At 38.5% G+C, this 19,230-nt stretch overlaps 1 protein-coding gene across 1 annotated transcript in view; it reads left to right on the top strand.

The window, feature by feature from the left end:
• LOC126416312 (ribonucleoside-diphosphate reductase large subunit) overlaps nucleotides 1-19,230 on the top strand; it is an 81,561-nt gene that overhangs the window by 36,451 nt on the left and 25,880 nt on the right. Inside the window, exons 5-7 of the mRNA XM_050083973.1 lie at nucleotides 212-414; nucleotides 2,512-2,737; nucleotides 3,935-4,176. Coding sequence (XP_049939930.1) covers nucleotides 212-414; nucleotides 2,512-2,737; nucleotides 3,935-4,176 — 671 coding nt within the window. The remainder of the gene's footprint in view (nucleotides 1-211; nucleotides 415-2,511; nucleotides 2,738-3,934; nucleotides 4,177-19,230) is intronic.

Here is a 19,230-nt window from a genome sequence, read left to right as displayed (position 1 = left end):
TGACTCTGTAATTATGCTACTATATAACCCTCACCTCTGAGCCAGGATTTCAGTAGCACTGCAATCCAGGGAGTGTTTAAGTTCCAGACAGTGTTCAACATGCCTCTAAGGCCCTACTGTCTGGCAGCATATGTGTGTGAACATTATGCAGCACCACACTGGCAATATGTAAGATCATTCTTATTGTGAATTATTTAAAATCTCTGTTTAGACACTAGAACGTTCATATTTGCTACGCATTGATGGAAAAGTTGTTGAACGGCCTCAACATATGTTGATGCGTGTGTCTGTTGGCATACATGGTGAGGACATAGATGCTGCCATACAAACATATAATCTGTTGTCTGAAAGATACTTCACGCACGCTTCGCCTACACTCTTCGGAGCTGGTACTCCTAGACCCCAGTTATCAAGGTAAGTATTGTGATAGTAATTTATCATTAAACTATAAAATTACGTGAATTACAGTAACAAGTACTTCACAGATGTTAGTAGGTGCTTTAGTCTTCCAACTATGAAGAATACTATAATAGAAGCTCGAAATGTAGATGAAGAATGTTCAGAAATTTAGTTTAAGCTGATACTTGAAATAAATAACTCCATTAACTTACAGTTTTAGGTCGTGAATATTATTTTGCTTTCGGCCTTCATTGCCAACAAAAAATTCTGTCATATCTGCATTTTTTTGGTCGGGGTCTTAAAGGCAGATTCTTTCCATGCTTAGATGCATTCCTTGCAGCCCTGTGGTCTGAGAAACCTGATTTTCTTGTTTAATATTCCCCACTCTATCCATCTCTCCTTCCCAAAGAAGGAACTAATAGTTACAAAGCTAGGATAACATTATCACTTCTACTTTAATGTATGTGTATTGGCAGTGCTTAATATTGTCTGCTAAAGGTAAGTAGTGGCTGGAAATTCTCTCATATTTATTAGTCCTGCCATTTGAAATTACCTTCAACACATTACTAAGTGTGCTATGCACTGATGTGGCAAGTTGTGAGATAGTGGTGTGCACATATACAGATGGCGGTAGTTTCGTGTACACGTGATATAAAAGGGCATTGCATTGGCAGAGCTGTTATTTATAGTCAGATGATGCATGTGAAAAGGTTTCTAATGTGATTATGGCTACACACAGGAACTGACAGACTTAGAACTCGAAACAGCAGTTGTTGCAGCCAGATGCATGGGACATTCCATTTTTAAAATCAGTAGGGAAATCAGTGTTCCCAGGTCCACAGTATGAAGAGTGTGCTGATAATAGCAAATTTCAGACGTTAACTCCCACCATGAACAGTGCAGTGGTCAAGGATCTTTGATTAACAACCAAGAGCAGTGGCATTTGCGTAGAGTAGTGACTGCTAACAGATAAGCAACACCATGTGAAATAACTGCAGAAATCAATGTGGGGCATACAACGAACATATCCATTAGGACAGTACAGCAAAATTTGGTGTTAATGAGCTATGACAGAAGCCAGTGCCTTTTCTAACAGCACAGCTTCACCTGCAGTGCCTTTTCTGGGCTTGTGATCATATTGGTTGAACCCTAGATGACTGGAAAACCATGGCCTCGTCAAGAGTCCGGATATCGGTTCATAAGAGCTGATGATAGGTTAGTGTGCCGCAGCCCATGAAGCTGTGGATCCAAGTTGTCAACAAGCCACTGTGCGAGCTGGTGGTGGCTCCATTGTGATGTAGGCTGTGTTTACAGGGAATGGTGGGTCCTCTGTACCATCTGAACTGATCATTGACTAGAAAGGGGTATGTTCGGCTGTTTGGGAACCATTTGCAACCATTCATGGACTTCATGTTCCCAAACAACAATGACAGTTACTTGTGGTTGGTTTGAAGAACATTCTGGAAAATTTGAGGGAATTGTTTGGCCACCCAGTTAGCCCGGGCTGAATCCCATGAACATTTATACAATATAATCGAGAGGTCAGCTCGTGCACAAAATACTGCACCAGCAGCAGTTTCACAATTATTGATGGTTATAGAGGCAGCATGGTTCAGTATTTCTGCAGGGGATTTCCAATGACATGTTGAGTGCATTCCACGTCGAGGTACTGCACTACACCGAGTGAAAGGTGTCCAGCACAATATGAGGAGGTATTCCGTGACTTCTGTCCCCTCGGAGTATGTAAACAAATGAGACAACGTGCACAAAATTTTGATACGTGTCTGGCAAGTAAAGCAGAGCGAGTTCCTTTATTCGAGATTGCCTATTCTTTCTTTTGCCTATGGCGAAAGAAAATATTTTTTGTTTTGAAACTCAGTGCTTCAGTTTTTATCTGTAAACATCTTTAACTGTGAAGTGGCTTCATCCTGGAGGCACCGACTTTCGATGTGTAATTCATTTTCTTTTTCATTCTTCTGCTTTCTTTTTTATGTGTAAAATGTGTTGAGTACAGCATTTTTGAGAGGAAAAAGTGTATTGAGTATAATGTGTAATATAAACTGGAGGAAAAAAGGATCTGCTGATAGAATAATGGAAAATGTATTTTTGCAGCTGTTTTCTGCTGTGCATGAAAGAGGACAGCATTGAAGGTATTTATGATACTTTGAAGCAGTGTGCAATGATTTCCAAATCGGCGGGAGGTATTGGTCTTAGTGTACATTGCATACGAGCTGCTGGAAGTTACATTGCTGGCACCAATGGCACGTCCAATGGCTTGGTTCCTATGCTGCGTGTATATAACAATACATCCAGATATGTGGACCAGGGGGGTAACAAGGTACGCATTGAGCTGTAAATTTAATCACAATAATATAATTTAATTCGCCCGCATCCTTTCTTTGCTTAGAAGTGCTTTAAAGGAAAAACATGTATATGTTAAAAGAAAAATATTTTCACACCATTTATTTAAGGAAAACTGCTGTGTGCGAAAGTGTCACATATTCTTCTTGATCCTTTTATTATTTTTTCTTAAAGCAAATATTTACATGCTAGCTCACATGAAAATGATGTTTCTCAATATGGCATCATGGTATAAAATTTGTTCACTCTTCTTGGCAGCGTGATGTCACAAAGGTGTAGGCTCACAAATCAGCATCAATTACAACAGGCAGCTGCTCCTGACAAAAGACAATGGATGTTATCATTGAAAGATTAGAGTTCTAACTCAAATTAAATGCTGCAAGCAGACCGAGCAAACAACTTTTCCCTTGTGCATGAGAACATCTGAATTTTTAAATAAAACTGGCATAGAATGTGATTTTTAGTCTTAAGAGATTAATAAAGCAAATTAGAGTTTTATGGTTTTATTATCTGTCTGTCTTTTTACCTAAAATTTTAGGTAGATGTTCTTAACATGGTGTCTGGCTCGCCCACGTTTTTTTGTAAGTAGTCATCCGTCACACTTCCCCATGTCTTTTATTTTGGCTCTTCTGTGGTTTCACTTGTGTTTTAATTTCATGTGTAGGACCTTTTGCCTTTCTCCATTGTACCAAGACTTGAGAGAGTGATTGTACAGATCGGCATGAGTGTAGTTCACTACGTGACAATGGTTTTAGTCCTTTTATCCACATTTGTTTCTTATAATATGTATAAGGGTTCAGAATTAAGATCTAGTATTGACTGTCATTAATGTCTGCAAGTAATGGTGCACCCCATTTTGGCATTGGAACTTTGAGGAAATTTGATTTGTTAATTTACACTGTCCGTTATTGATTTAACTTTCTTTCTGGAAGTTGACGTGAATTGGGGAGAACTGCTATAAAAGAACACTTAATTTTTGATTATATATTTACAAATTTCTTAAATGTGCAGATTGTTGCAAATGAGATAGTTAAGAAGAAATATGCCCCTGAAATGCCATTTACTGTAACTGAGTTTACAATAAACTTGTAATGTCTGTCCTGATCTGTTTCTAAGTGAATAAATAAGCAGTCATGGCAAATATGATGTACATCCTTTGCTTCACTACTTACAGAGACCTGGAGCATTTGCAATCTATCTGGAGCCTTGGCATGCAGATGTCTTTGAATTCCTGGACCTGAAAAAGAACACAGGGAAAGAGGAAGTTCGTGCTCGGGACTTGTTTTATGCTCTGTGGATCCCAGATTTATTTATGCGTCGTGTGGAGGCCAATGAAGAATGGAGTTTAATGTGTCCCCACAACTGTCCTGGTCTCCAAGATTGTTGGGGTGAAGAATTTGAAAAACTCTATACAAAGTGAGTATACCGAGCATGTGGGAAATTATAGATATGTTTTAGATTTGAACATATGTGCTTCTGTTTCTCTTCAAAGCCAGTTTCCTGTGCCACCACATTTTGGTCCACTCTCCTTCAATAAAGAAAGAGCAAAGCTTATTAATTACCTGTAGTAGACAGGGTGCATTGGTGCATGTGCTTCTAAAGCTCCCTTTACACTGGAACAGACAGAAGCAAATTTGCATATGCAGAAACAAATCTGCATCTGCTAACAATGTACAGAGTATTTGGTAGTGCGCAGTGTCATTGACTTGTACCTGCCCATAAGCATTTACACTGGAGCTAACGGAGAAGAAAGTGAGAGACTGTATTGTTTATTAGTGCTAACATTATTGCAGTAAAGTTGCTTAAACTTATACTTTATACACTGTATTACAGATCTGATGGCGAACAGAAATGTACATATTGGTGTAGGAAAGGGAGAGTGTAGTTGTACGGTCTGTACGTACACATGTAATAAATGGAGGCAGTGTACTTCACTCTGAATTGCAACTCCAGCTGTCCTTAACATTAGCCCAAAACAATGTACATATTTCATGTGGTGCTTTTTGCTGTCTTCACTTTACAATGGATGTGGAAATTTGAAAACAGAATACTAATTACTGACTACTAACATAATATAAAGAGAGGCTAGCACTTACACTCAGGTTATTAGCAACTGCGAACATATGTGCATTTCAGTAACTGATTTATATCAGATAGTTTCTGATGTCTGCAGTGATCTAAGAAAGACAGTGTAAATGAAATATAATTGATGGATATGTGAAATATACATATGACCAGTCACATACCGTATTTACTCGAATATAAGCCACACTTTTTTTCAGGTTTTTGTAATCCAAAAAACCGCGTTTGGCTTAGAATCGAGTGCAAAGTAAGCGGAATTTCTGAAAAATGTTGGTAGGTGATGCCACAACTAACTTCTGCCATCTAATATATGTAGCACTACACAGGCATGCTTTGCAGGCACAAAGATAAATACTGGCGCCAAAACCTATGCGTCAGTAAATAAATTAAAAGAAAAGGTAGAAGAATGTAAACATTATGCCATGTATTCTTTTGTGTTTGCTGCTATATTATTTAAATCCTGTCTGCCTAATAAACTACGAAATTAGAGTGAGGCAACAGCAAACGCGGAAGAATATACATATAATGCCATGTTTATATTCTTATTATTCTTATGCTGAATAGTGATACAGTCAGAAATGAAGCACGAATCTAAGATGACTCTAATTTCTGTGCAGAATGTAATGTACTAAAGAGGCGTCTGCAAAGATTTTCAAATGGAGAAAAATGTTCGCTAAACTCTCTTTCGAAACAAATTCTATCATACGCAGTCTATTATTTGGTTCTTGTTGATCATTCTCAAAGAAAGCAGCAGTGTAAGTAACAACAAATAGCAGTCTCTTGCCGTTGTTTCGGTTATGAGACAATTCCTCTCTTTTTTTTTAAAAAAATTCTAAGCCGCGGCAGCACGCACAAAAGCAAGCCATGCTGTGAGCGGCGACAGGTCGTAAACACTCATTGTCAGAATGCGACAAACAATCCATGACACAGTACAATAATGCATTTCAGCTTAGAGTGACGTAAACACGTATAACAAAGAGAACGGCACTGATCAGATCAAAGCAAAATAAGCAATTGATTCAAACAAGACGAAGCACGTGAAAAAGGAAGGGTACCCGTTTAAGTACAGACAGAGCGCCCGACACATAGCAATGGCTACTTGGTAAAGCTTAACTGTTAAGCTTACGACTCGAACCAAACTATTGTAGCTGTATCTTCATCCATTGGACCTCAATTGTGTCTCATGTTACAATGGACCAACTTTGTTTCTGTTTGGAGGGGCGGTCTATAACTTTTCTCCCCTCTTGAATTTCGAGTCTGAAATTTCAGGTGCGGCTTAGATTCGGGAAAATTTTTTTTTCCTTGATTTCGAGTCTCATTTTTCAGGTGCGGCTTAGATTCGAGTAAATACAGTAGGTTACTTGATAAAATCTACTTTAACTGTAGTTTGTTAGGGGACAGATAGTGTGATTCTGGGTAAACCATTTTTATTTATCGTAAAAAATCTCTTAACATAAGATACCATTAACGTAAGCAATTAGAATGATAAGTCTTTTGTTTATTTTTAATTTTAGTCAGCATACTAGATATATATTTTCACTTCTTTGCTTTCAAGGAAATTTATTGTTTTTCTCTTTCTCAATAAAAAAAATAATTGAACTTATTCACTCCATTCATGCTTGATGCAAGCATCTAATAATATCATCATCTTTCTCACATCTCCAGTAGGGCATTTTTAAGTGTTTTGCAGATTTTGACCAATCGTATTTTTGTTTTGGTTCAGCACTTCCGCTGTAGATCTCTTGGAACCTAGAAGCACATACATGTATACTTTTCTATCAGCAACATTGCACTCTCTTCAGACCATCCCATTGCTCATGGAAATCCTGTCAGCAACACAAGTAGACAAAAGCTTTCTGCATTGCTACAGTGAAGTAGAGAGGATTCAAACTTCCTTTGATGGTTTGCTGGGAAACCAACTGTTGGCAGAACATGTGAATGTGAATGTGAATACTAGGGGTGATTGAAAAGTCCTTCCAAAGTCCGAGAGATGGCACCAATGGTGCATATCAAGTTAGTAGCATCTTTGGAAAGAACACACACCAAGTTTCTGCCATATTGGTCTATTTCTTTGCATTTAGCATTTGTGTTTGTCAAGGAAGTAGAGTGATCGTCAAAAAATGAACAAAAAAGAATTTCATGGGGTGATTAAACATTACTTTATATGAGACAAAACACCTCAGGAGACTAAAGAGAAGCTTGATAAACATTATGGTGACTCTACACCTTCGATTAGAACAGTTTATAAGTGGTTTCAAAATTTTTGTAGTGGCCGTATGGGCACAAGTGATGCCGAACGTTCTGGACGCCATGTGGAGGTTATGACTTCAGACATCATTGATAAAATCCATGATAGGAGATTGATGACAGAAGAGATAAGGTGCGTGAGATTACTAATGCTGTGGGCATTTCAAATGAATGGGTACATAATATTTTGCATAAACATTTGGACATGAGAAAGCTATCCGCAAGATGGGTTCCGCGGTTGCTCATGCTTGACCAAATATGGAATCGTGTGAAGTGTTGCAAGGATTGTTTGCAGCTGTTCAGGAAGAATCCGCATGGCTTTAAGCGTCATTTCGTCACTGTGGATGAAATATGGATACGTTACTATACTCCTGAGACCAAACAACAATCTAAACAATGGGTTACCAAGCGAGAATCTGCACCAAAAAAGTCGAAGACCATTCCTTCGGCCAGAAAGGTTATGGCGACTGTCTTTTCGGATACCGTAGGTGCAACCACAACGGAGGGGTATCTGTTGAGAGGCCAGACAAACGTGTGGTTCCTGAAGAGGGGCAACAGCCTTTTCAGTAGTTGCAGGGGCAACAGTATGGATGATTGACTGATCTGGCCTTGTAACACTAACCAAAATGGCCTTGCTGTGCTGGTACTGCGAATGGCTGAAAGCAAGGGGAAACTACAGCCGTAATTTTTCCTGAGGGCATGCAGCTTTACTGTAGGATTGGACGATAAATAGTTTGGACAAGAAGAGAGTAGAAGCTTTCGAAATGTGGTGCTACAGAAGAATGCTGAAGTTTAGATGGGTAGATCACATAACTAATGAGGAGGTATTGAATAGGATTAGGGAGAAGAGAAGTTTGTGGCACAACTTGACTAGAAGAAGGGATCGGTTGGTAGGACGTGCTCTGAGGCATCAAGGGATCACAAATTTAGCATTGGAGGGCAGCGTGGAGGGTAAAAATCATAGAGGGAGACCAAGAGATGAATACACTAAGCAGAGTCAGAAGGGTGTAGGTTGCAGTAAGTACTGGGAGATTAAGAAGCTTGCACAGGATAGAGTAGCATGGAGAGCTGCATCAAACCAGTCTCAGGACTGAAGACGACAACAACAACAAGGGATAATCCTCATCGACTATCTGGAAAAGGGTAAAACTATTACAGGTGCATATTATTCATTGTTATTGGACCGTTTGAAAACAGAGCTGCAAGAAAGACGCCGGCGATTGGACCACAAAAAAGTCCTTTTCCATCACGACAGTGCACCAGCACACGCCTCGTCAGTTGTGGTCGCAAAGTTAATGGAAATAGGATTCCAACTCATTTCACATCCCCCCTCCTCATTCTCCGCGGACTTGGCTCCCTCGGACTACTAGTTGTTCCCCAATTTGAAGAAATGGCTGGCAGGACAAAGATTTTATTCAAATGAGGAGGTGATTGCAGCAACTAATAGCTATTTTGCATTATTTTTGCATAGACTTTTCAAAAGCCCTTCATAGTGCATGACTAAATGCTGTATGTGCACACATAAATAGTTGTTACACCAAGAGACTTCTCATTCACTGTTGCATGTTTGCTTGGGTTTGCTTCAGTGTAAAGAGGGCTTAAAAGCAGAGGGATTTTGGCTAGCTTTTGAGGCACACGCATGCAGAATAACATATGGCATACTTACAGTGTAAAATTAGTAATAGTTTCAAAAGTAGTTGCGCTGTTAAGAGTATAAGTGAGAGAAAAGTCTATATGTATCAGTTTAACTACAAGCGAGTTGGTTGCTCTCCCTCATTTTTCTGTACTGTTTCCATTCTAAAATTCCAATTATTATAGTAAAGATTTTTTTCTGTTGCACACAACTGAAAGATAAAATAAATATCATGTTGCTTCTATCCTAATGCAAGCCTTTTTATTTCATTTTGGATGCTTGTCAGCCATTCAAAGTACGTATTTATTTAAGAAATTTATTATGTGGCTTTACAAAACTGGTAGAGCCTTGTCTAAAAAGAAAAATTCCTAGGTATTTGCGAATGAAACACCAGTGTGTTTCCATTGGTTCCAACTTTCACTGGATGAAAAATGCTAAAAGGGAAATCTAACTCTTAATACATAAATTACATTGATCCAGAATTAATATGTGTGGGAAACTAAAAATATGATCTCATTTTATCATCTTCATCACAAGACACTCTTTCTGAATGGAACAAGACTGTTGACTTGTCTGGAAGAACACACATTGTGATAAAGAATGTTAAGGAATTTCACTGTAGGGGTTCATGGATTACAGTAGTATTTCACTGCTTATGAAATCTTAGGCTCATCACATAATACACTAAAATTCAGTATTGCATTGCTTTGAGTCTTGCTTCAGAGTAATTCAGTATTGGTTTATGAGCTTGCTTTCTACAAGGGTAGTCCCAAAAGTAAGGTCTCCTATTTTTTTTATAAGTACAGAACTCTGTTTGTGTGGCAGTTGGTCACACTGTTATGAAGAGTGCTTCACGCACTGTGTGTAAACATGCACACGCCACACTGAGGCGCTCAGTCTTGGCTTGGCAGCCATTAAGAATGGAGCTCCCGTTGGATGTTACCGCCAAGTGCGAATTGCCCGCAGTTATTCGGTTTTTGAACGCAAAGGGCACTGCACCGATTGAAATCCATCACCAATTGACGGAAGTGTATGGTGAGTCATGCATGGATGTCAAAAATGTTCGTAAGTGGTGTAGAGAGTTTGCAGCTGGTCGGACCGAAATTCACGCCGAGCAAAGGAGCAGGAGACTGTCAATTTCTGAGGAGACAGTGTTGGAGGTTGAGCAAAGTATGCGTGAAGATTGGCGGATCACCCAGGACGATCTCTGCACTTTGGTTCCTGAGGGTTCCCGAATTACTGCTCACAGAATTTTAACGGAAGCATTGAACTACCAGAAGGTGTGCGCAAGATAGGTGCCACGCATGCTGACTGAGGGCCACATGCAGCAATGAGTTGATGCTTCCTTTGCATTTTTTCACCGCCTTGCAGACAAACAGGACAATTTTCTGGACTCAATTGTCATGGGTGACGAAACCGGGGCATACCACTTTACACCTGAGAGCGAGCAACAATCATGCCAGTGGCGGCATCCTTCTTCACCAAAGCCGAGGAAATTCAAACAAACACGATCTGCTGGTAAAGTCATGACAACCGTTTTTTTGGGATTGGAAAGGGGTATTCTTGGTCGACTTTATGCCCACTGAGACCACAATTAATGCTGACAGGTACTGTGAGACTGAAAAAACTCAAACCGAGCAATTCAGAACCAGAGAAAAGGAATGTTGAGCAAGGGCGTACACATTCTCCATGACAACGCTCGCCCACACATCGCTCAGCAAACTGTTGCTCTCCTGCAAGAGTTGTAGTGGAACATAATCACCCACCCACCCTATAGTCCTGACTTGGCACCCAGTGACTATCACCTGTTCCCTAGGTTAAAAACATTTGGCCTGAAAGCGATTCAGCTCCGGCGACGAGGTAAAAGAAGAGGTTCATAACTTTCTGAACAGCATGGCAGCGAGCTGGTATGACATGGGCATACCAAAACTGCCACAGCGTCTACAAAAATACATCGACAGAAATGGTGATTATGTCAAAAAATAGGTAAATGTTCAAGCTGTAAACTGATGTAAACCACTGTAGAAATCAACAGGTCTATGTACTTATAAAAAAAATAGGAAACCTTACATTTGGGATTACCCTCGTACAATTTAATCTGTCAGTGATGTGCTGGTTAATGAAAACCTTTCCCAAAAACTGATAAAGTGATTGGAATAGTAAGATAATAACATATGTTGTTAGTGTATTTCAAATGTTCAGGTTATTTGAATGTGCTCAACATTGTAAATAGAATGCCTATATGAGGAAAGGTAAAGACACCAGAGAAAGTGAAGGAGTATTACAAGATCTGATAAATGGAATGAACAAGTACAGAATATGAATTGAGAGTAAATTGAAGAAAGATTAAAGTAATGAGAAGTAGCAGAAATGAGAACAACCAAAAACGTATCATAATAGTTGATCATGAAGTAGATGAAGTTAAGGAATCCTGCTACATAGACAGCAAGATAACGCGCGATGGACAGAGCGAGGATGAAATAAAAAGCAGACTAGCACTGGCAAAAAGGGCATTCCTTGCAAATCATTACCAAACGTAGATAAAAATCTACTCACCAAGTGGCGACAAAACACACACATAAAAGACTGTTATGATAGGCAAGTTTAAGGAGCCAGTAGCTCCTGTCGGCAAAAGTTGAAGGAGAAGGAAGAAGGGTGAAGGAAAAGGACTGGAGAGGTCTAGAAAAAGGAGTAGATTTTGGAAAAGTCTCCCTGAACTGCGGGTCAGGGCACAATTACTGTATGGGATGAGAAGGAAAGAGGACAGCATCGTATGTTAGTGAAACATGGACAGTGAGAAAACTGGGAAAGAAGAAAATTGAAGCATTTGAGATTTGGTGCTACAAAAGAACATTGAAAACTAGATGGACTTGATGTGGTAAGGAATGAGGTGGTCTTCCAGAGAATCAATGAGGAAAGCATCACATGGAAAACACTGATAAGAAGAATGCACAGGATGGTAGTACATCTGCTACAACATCATGGAATAACTTCTATGGTACTAGAGGGAGTTTCGGAAGGTGAAAACTGTAGAGGAAGACAGATTGGAATACATCTAGGAAATAATTGAGGATTTAGATTGCACGTGCTACTCTGAGAAATAATTACATAAGTATATAATAAGGAAATGTTGTGCCTTAATCAAACACAATTTATCTTGTTTAAGTACTGAAACAGGTTTCTGACGAGTTTCTCTGTCATCAGTGAGTCCAATTATTCTCTGTTAAATAACATATAAAGAATTTATGCATTATAATACCTAATGTCTTAATAAAAGTACTGACAGAAATATTTACAGGAAAATATATACAATAGTATTACATATTGGTGTTCACGTGGCACTCTGTTATTTGCAGAAATAATTATTGCCTTCTAGTATATCATCTGCAATTAATAAGAGTTCTTCATTGCTTTGATATATAATTGGCCAAATTTTAGGCATAATGGGAAACTGTAGATTTTTAAAATTAGTGACCAGTCATTGTTTTTTGTTGTAGACACTGATTTGCTGTTTTATCCTTTGACTAGTGGTTTTTTGTAACTACTAGTTTTCAAAAAATGTGTTAAAGTACATGCTGATTGTTAATAGGCTTTGTGGAGTGGGCAGGGATGGGTGATTGTATGTAAATGTTTGTAGTTGCTTTTTGAAGATGACATTTTTTCACTTGTCTACAGTGTGGTTGAGTAGAACTTCTGAACATGAACCATTACATTGTTTGTGTGATGTCCACTTGTTCTGTGGCGTTGTGTGTGTGTGTGTGTGTGTGTGTGTGTGTGTGTGTGTGTGTGTGTGTGTGTGTGTGTGTGTGTATTTTGGTCTCCTGATGGTTATTTTAGACCAAATTATTTGCTGGATGTGAATTTCAGGAGACCAGCTGCAATATCCAATTGTGGCATGTGAAAATTTGTAGTGGACCGGGAGTCATGGATTTGCCACTTATTGTGAGAGGTGGCTATCTTTGCAGGCTTCACGACTCGACTCTTAACATCCTAATGTCACAGTCCACGTCCTTATATTGTAGTCTTACGTGTGCCTTCCTTTAGGCCGTATCCTACGTAAGCGATAGCAGCGATCAACAGCACGTGACAGCTTCAGGCAACAGAACAAAGTATTAGGTAGTTATGGAAATATCCTAGGTGAATGACACCGGTGGGGCTGCCTGTCCTCAACGATAACTTGCGACATTTGAATATTGTCGCTGCTGCATGCATGACAGTGACGGTGAGAGTGACAGCAATGAGTCTTCTTGCCAAAGCATTGGAGTGGACATGCCGAATGCTGTGAAATACTTACCTGGTTTTTCGAAACAGTACAATGAGAAAATTTAATTTTTGGTATCTTTGCTTAATAAAGAACTAATTTTTTAAATTTTTTTCCCCATCATAGTTACTGTGCTGTATGAAACTAAATAATGACTGTGTGAAATTTTTGAGAGTGTAGAGGTAAAAAAGCATTTCATAAATTTTTCATATGGTTCATTTTAGGTCACACGTATTTGTGTATAAAATATATCCAACATATTGAAATTGTATTTAAAGTTCTCTCTTAGTTCGGGAGATTTCAGATGGTATGTGTGGCGGAAGGGTCATACACGCTGTGCCAAATTGTTTCCCTGTGCATCATGAATAATATGGTCATGAAAATTGTCATTTTGTAAACAATTAAAGATATTGAACTTTGTAGAGTTCTAGTTTTCTGCTGGCTGTTTAAATGAGGTGTCAAAAAGTTCATCTCTTCAAGGCCTAGATATTTTGTGCATAAAAGATGCACTGGTGTGATATTTAATTGTCAAAAAGACTTCATTCGAATCGCGTACTAAATTTAGGACACTTCGAGTATAGGAGATGCTAGGAAGGTGAATGAGGTTTCAGTCAGATCTTACTTTCTGAATAAAACTTAAATAAAAGAATGAAAGAAATCAACCAAATATTTTATGAAATGCTATGTCTAAAGGAAAGAAACAGAATAGAGAAATGTTTTATGTGGCTTTGAATTATGCTTGAAATATTACACAGCAAATGAGGGCATCAGGAATTATTTTTCTCTGTTTCATATCATACTTTTAGACAAAGTATTTCACTAAGTGTTTGACTTTTCTCCAAAAATTTTGTGTGCTTTATTTATGCAGACTATTTAGATTAATCAAAACACTTGGCATTAACATCAATTGCCAATAAATTAAATTTCCAGCAATCAAATATCAGTAAAATTTCATGGTTGTTTAATGTGTTTCATTAGGAATAAGAGATATACTGGGATAGATGTGTATACACTGTTTCAGATCGAGTACTTCAGCAAGACCTTAAAGATATAGTATGAGATGCAGTATAAAGAGTGTAATAAAACTTAGTTCACAGAACAGGTGATAGGACTGTAGTTGAGTTAGTTACAGTGTAGCCTGTGCTGATCCCGGACCCATGATGATTCACATTACTGGGCAAAGATGCTCTTGTTGCACAGCAGACACCTTGTGGGAAAGTCATTCATTTTTCTGTATTTACATTGGTCAATCATTCTTCTGCACATATTGGCTGGTGAAAGTTTTTGGTCACACAAGAATTCAATTAATTAATGAAATAGTCGAATTTATCTCTGCTCGTTGTGTATAACTGAAGAATTTGTCTAGGGATCTTCATAGTTCAATAATTATGAAATTCTTCATGAAGATCTTTCCCTCCATAAATTTCATGGAAAGCACTCCTTATTGCCGTATTTTCCTAAGTAAAGCTGTCAACAGGGGATGTCAAATTGATTCCATATTTTTAGATTTCCAGAAGGCTTTCGACACCGTTCCTCACAAGCAGTCTTATAACCAAACTGCGTGCCTGCAGAGTATCGCCTAAGTTGTGTGGCTGGATTCGTGATTTCCTGTCAGAAAGGTCACAGTTCGTAGTAATAGACGGAAAGTCATAGAGTAAAACAGAAGTAAGATCCAGTGTTCCCCAAGGAAGTTTTATAGGCCCTCTATTGTTCCTGATCTATATTAATGACATAGGAGACAATCTGAGTAGCTGTCTTGGATTGCTTGCAGATGATTCTGTCATTTAGCGTCTTGTAAAGTCATCAGGTGGTCAAAACGACTTGCAAAATGATTTAGATAAGATATCTGTATGGTGCGAAAAGTGGCAATCGACCCTGAATAAGGAAAAATGTGAAGTTATTCACATGTGAGTAGTAAAAGAAATTAGCTAAATTTTGACTATGCGATAAGGCTGTAAATTCAACTAAATACTAAGGGGTTACAACTACAAATAACCTAAATTGGAATGATCACATAGATAATATTGTGGGTAGAGCAAACCAAAGACTGCGATTCATTGACAGAACACTTAGAAGGTGCAACAGGTCTACTAAAGAGACTGCTTACACCACACTTGTCCACCCTATTCTGGAGTGTTGCTGTGCGGTGTGGGATCCACATCAGGTGGGACTGGCAGATGACATTGAAAAAGGCCAGCTGGTTTTGTATTATCGTGAAATAGGGGAGACATGATACATGAATTGGAGTGGCAATCATTAAAACAAAGGAGTTCTTCGTTGCAACGGGATCTTCTTATGAAATTTCAATCACCAGTTTTCTCCTCCGATTGCGAAAACATTCTGTAGGCACCCACCTACATAGGGAGAAATGCCATTACGATAAAATAAGAGTTTGTTCTTTATCTTGATCTCGCTAAGTGGAAAGCAAGAAATGTTGCGAGCTTAAAGGGCGGCGTACATATGACTGAGATATAAGGATGTGGACTGAGACAAACGGAGGTTTGGAGTAAGCTGTGAAGTGTGCACAGATAGCCAAAGTTGTTAAGTCGACTGCTTGCATAATTGGAAAATCCAGGTTCAAGTCACGATCCAGCACAAATTTTAATATGTCGCAATTGGTTAATGCATCTATATCTGTTGCAGCTGATGTCCCAAAAAAACTCGTATTCAGTGAATAATTTGGAATACTGTTTCGTGAAGCTGGTGGTTGTCAAATAATATATAAACAATGTAGGAAAAGATGGATTGCTACTTACCTTAAAGAAGGCCCCTTAAGTTGCAGACAGGCACAGTTAAGACACTTACACAAAGCTTTTGGCCACAGCCTTTATCTGCAAAAAAGAAATGGAGAAATAACGCACAGTTTGTACACACAGGCAAGCACACATGACCACCAACTGTGGCAGCTCGGGCCAGAATGTGTTTTATGGCTCCAGCTTCCAGAGTTGGGCGAAAGCTTTGTGTAAGTTTCTTTTAATTGAGCCTGTCTGCAAACTTAAAGTTCTGTTGCATAGTGCTGTGTATTCACTCATTACTTCTTACTTTGGCTTTTTGTACATGGTAAATTTCTTTTCTTGTGAGTTTCTGTGGAGCGATATTGCTGTGTTTCAGAATTTTTAAGTCTGTGTTTATATCTGTTGGTCTGTTTGGTGATCAACAAATGCAGAATGATTGCCGTTACTTTCAAGTGACCCTCTGTGTTCAGTGTATATGATGATAGAATTTCTACTTTTTGTCCAATGTAAATTGAGTTGGTGTTTTTATATGTTAGTGGTAGATTCCAGTTGTGTTGTTTCTTTGTATTAGTTGCCCTCAGTTTGTGTTGGATAGAGTTGTCTGTTCTGTAGATAATTTTCAAACCTTGTTTTTGGAATATGTTGCTTATTCTGTGAGCTGCTTTGTTTTTGTAGGTGACATTAGTTGTTGTGGATGCTTCTTTTTTAGATGTGTTGTTTTTTCCTATGTGTTTTTGTCCTGTGTGCCAGTGGTTGTGCTCAGGTGCTCGTCTGTTTACAGCATTGTGTTGGGTGCATCATTTTTATTTTAATTTTTTGGTCTAGTTTGTCTGTAATGTTTGTTTTTGTATCTATTTTCAACAACTGTTTACTTATTTTTAGCTCATTGAGGGGTACTCCATTCAGTCTGTGTAGCACCTGTCTGAAACTAGCTTTGTTGTGGGTAAGGAGATGGTTAGATTTTTTTGTTTGGTTGTGCTGGTGTGTGTGTGTGTGTGTGTGTGTGTGTGTGTTTTCTGAATATTGAAAATTGCTGTTGCTTATTGTGTCTGTGAATTGTGATGTCTAAGAAACTTAGCTTTTTGTCGTTTTCGGATGGTAAGGTGAATTTTATTTGTGGTGAACTTTGTTTAGGTCATTGTGGAGTTGTATATCTATGTACATCAGTGTATGTTTAACCTCTAACACATTCTTTTTTGTTACTATCCATACTGTGTGCAACGTCTATAAATTAGCATTTCTTGCCTACTTTTTTATGTACAGATTATGTACTGCCATTTATGTGCTCATCGTATTGCATACTTGGAAATATTGGTACGCAGCTAGTGGTCATTGGAAGAGGTTCACTGCTCAGTTAACTCTTGTTTTGCTTGTGGCTGTGTTTGTTAATGTGAAAAATACCAGTGGCACCATGGTTCATAAACCATGTTAAACTGGGTTTCCCTCCCCTGTAATGTGCTGAATAAGTCAACTCAAATGTCTGAGAAAAGTAGGGTCATTCCACACCCAATTGGACCATGCCCAGTAAAGCATTCAAACCAGCCATGGGTTGGTGTCAACTTCGTTATCAGATAAAGCAAAAGTGCTGAAGCAGCTATTTTGAAAAGGCAATAGTTCTATGATTACAAAGAAGAGCGGATTGAATGGCCAATGGAAGAGCATCATAGGGACATCGAAAAAGCTGAACCGGCAGATGGCTTGAAGATACACTGGTGGAACTGGAAGTAGTATTTGTATCTGATACAGTGGGAAATATCTTTGCCCTGTATTCAGTGGTTCGCACAGTACTGATGTATATTAACATTTATTGCAGAAGTATTTTATGGAGGTGTTGATGTACAGCATTAATGAATGTTACGAACTGCTTTACGCAATACACAGCTGTATGTCGGTCTAGGATCAGACGATCTTTGGTTCCCCAATGATTGTGTGATCCTAGACCGAAATCTATCGTATGTAATAAAATCTACGTATACAGCTGTGTGTTGAATAATGCAGTTCTTAATTTAACATTTGTTATTCCATCCTGAGTAACTCACTTCTCTCACTAACATTTTACCAAATATGGTGATGAAATGGTTAAGATACAGGCTTTACATTCCAGTGGAGTGGCGCTTGGGGCATTCCCTAGCCATCAGAGTTTAGGTTGTGTATGGAGTCTTGAATTAAGCTGCGTATCTGGATGATACTTTTGAAACGGATGTGGCTGATTTCCGTATCTGTCCTTCTGGAATTCAAGCTTTTGTTTCATCTCCAGTGGCCACATCAGTGCGACATTTAACCATATCTCCTTTACTCTTGCTATTAGCCTCCAAATTTTAGAATTTTATACAGGGCTGCCTTCAGCAATGCAGCATGTAAAAACTTTATAGAATTGTAAATAATGGCCAACCAGTTGCAGAGTTGAAAAGATTTATTAACCCTTTTTCATAATATTTCAACAAATACAATAAAACCATGGTTTAATGAATGTCTAGTTAACCAAATATTTTTTCGTTAAATAGGGGTTGTCCATAAAAGGGGGTTTTGTCAGAATACACAGGAGGAGTGACTCAGCATTGTAATTAAATCACATTTAGGTGGTGATATACCACAGCCTGCCTTTGTGGAACAATTTAACACAGTGTATTGTGTTAATAGCATTTTCATGTTTTGGAATCGCCAGAGGTTTAACAGTGGCATCAACTTTTCCCTCCATAACTATTTAGTTTACATGCAGTAGCTCATCATCCTTTCTTCTTCTTCTTCTTCTTCTTCTTCTTCTTCTTCTTCTTCTTCTACCTCTGCGGCATTTTTCTCCCTTCGCAGAATAGGATTTCGCAGGAAGTAAATCATAAATGCTGCCAGTTCCATCAGCATTCAAAATGTATCTCGGCTCACAGACCTTATTAATCGTGGCAATGTAATGTTCTTCCAGTAGTTTACACTTCCTGTGACCAGGGCCTCACTTTCTCCTCTTATACTTTGAAAAGACAGATTATGTCGTCTTATAAATTGATTAACCATCCTTTCAACGCACTGAAATTTTCAGTGTCAATCTTCAGAGTGATTTCATGCGCTTTCTCTTGCAGTATGTTTTCACGTATAGGAATGCTTTTTCCACATCATTGACTGTAGACATATGAAATTTGTTCCTTTTTGGAGCCACAGAAATCATAAGCTTCGGGATTTAAGAACGCTTCCTTGTTTTTGAATATGAATATGCAACACAAGTAGATGAGGCAAAATTGTATTTCATCGCCGTGTCTGAAAGATTTACGTTAAGATTGTGATCAATATCGCAGACAATTGTCAGCGTTTACTGAATTGTAAGTTTCCTGTGTTTGCAGCCCAGAACTTCACAAAAGTAAAACTGGTAACACTTCAGCGAACATACAATTACACGTTTCTCACTTCATAGACACAGTATGGCAACATAAGATCACGTGACTTGAGCCACATGGAAATTGATTTCATTTCAATGCCTGTGCTGATATTGCTACAAGGGAAGTTGAGTTATTGATTGCAATCTA

This window comes from Schistocerca serialis, chromosome 8, assembly GCF_023864345.2.
Source record: "Schistocerca serialis cubense isolate TAMUIC-IGC-003099 chromosome 8, iqSchSeri2.2, whole genome shotgun sequence".
Classification (NCBI taxonomy): domain Eukaryota; kingdom Metazoa; phylum Arthropoda; class Insecta; order Orthoptera; family Acrididae; genus Schistocerca; species Schistocerca serialis.
This window is presented reverse-complemented; position numbering and strand designations above follow the sequence as displayed.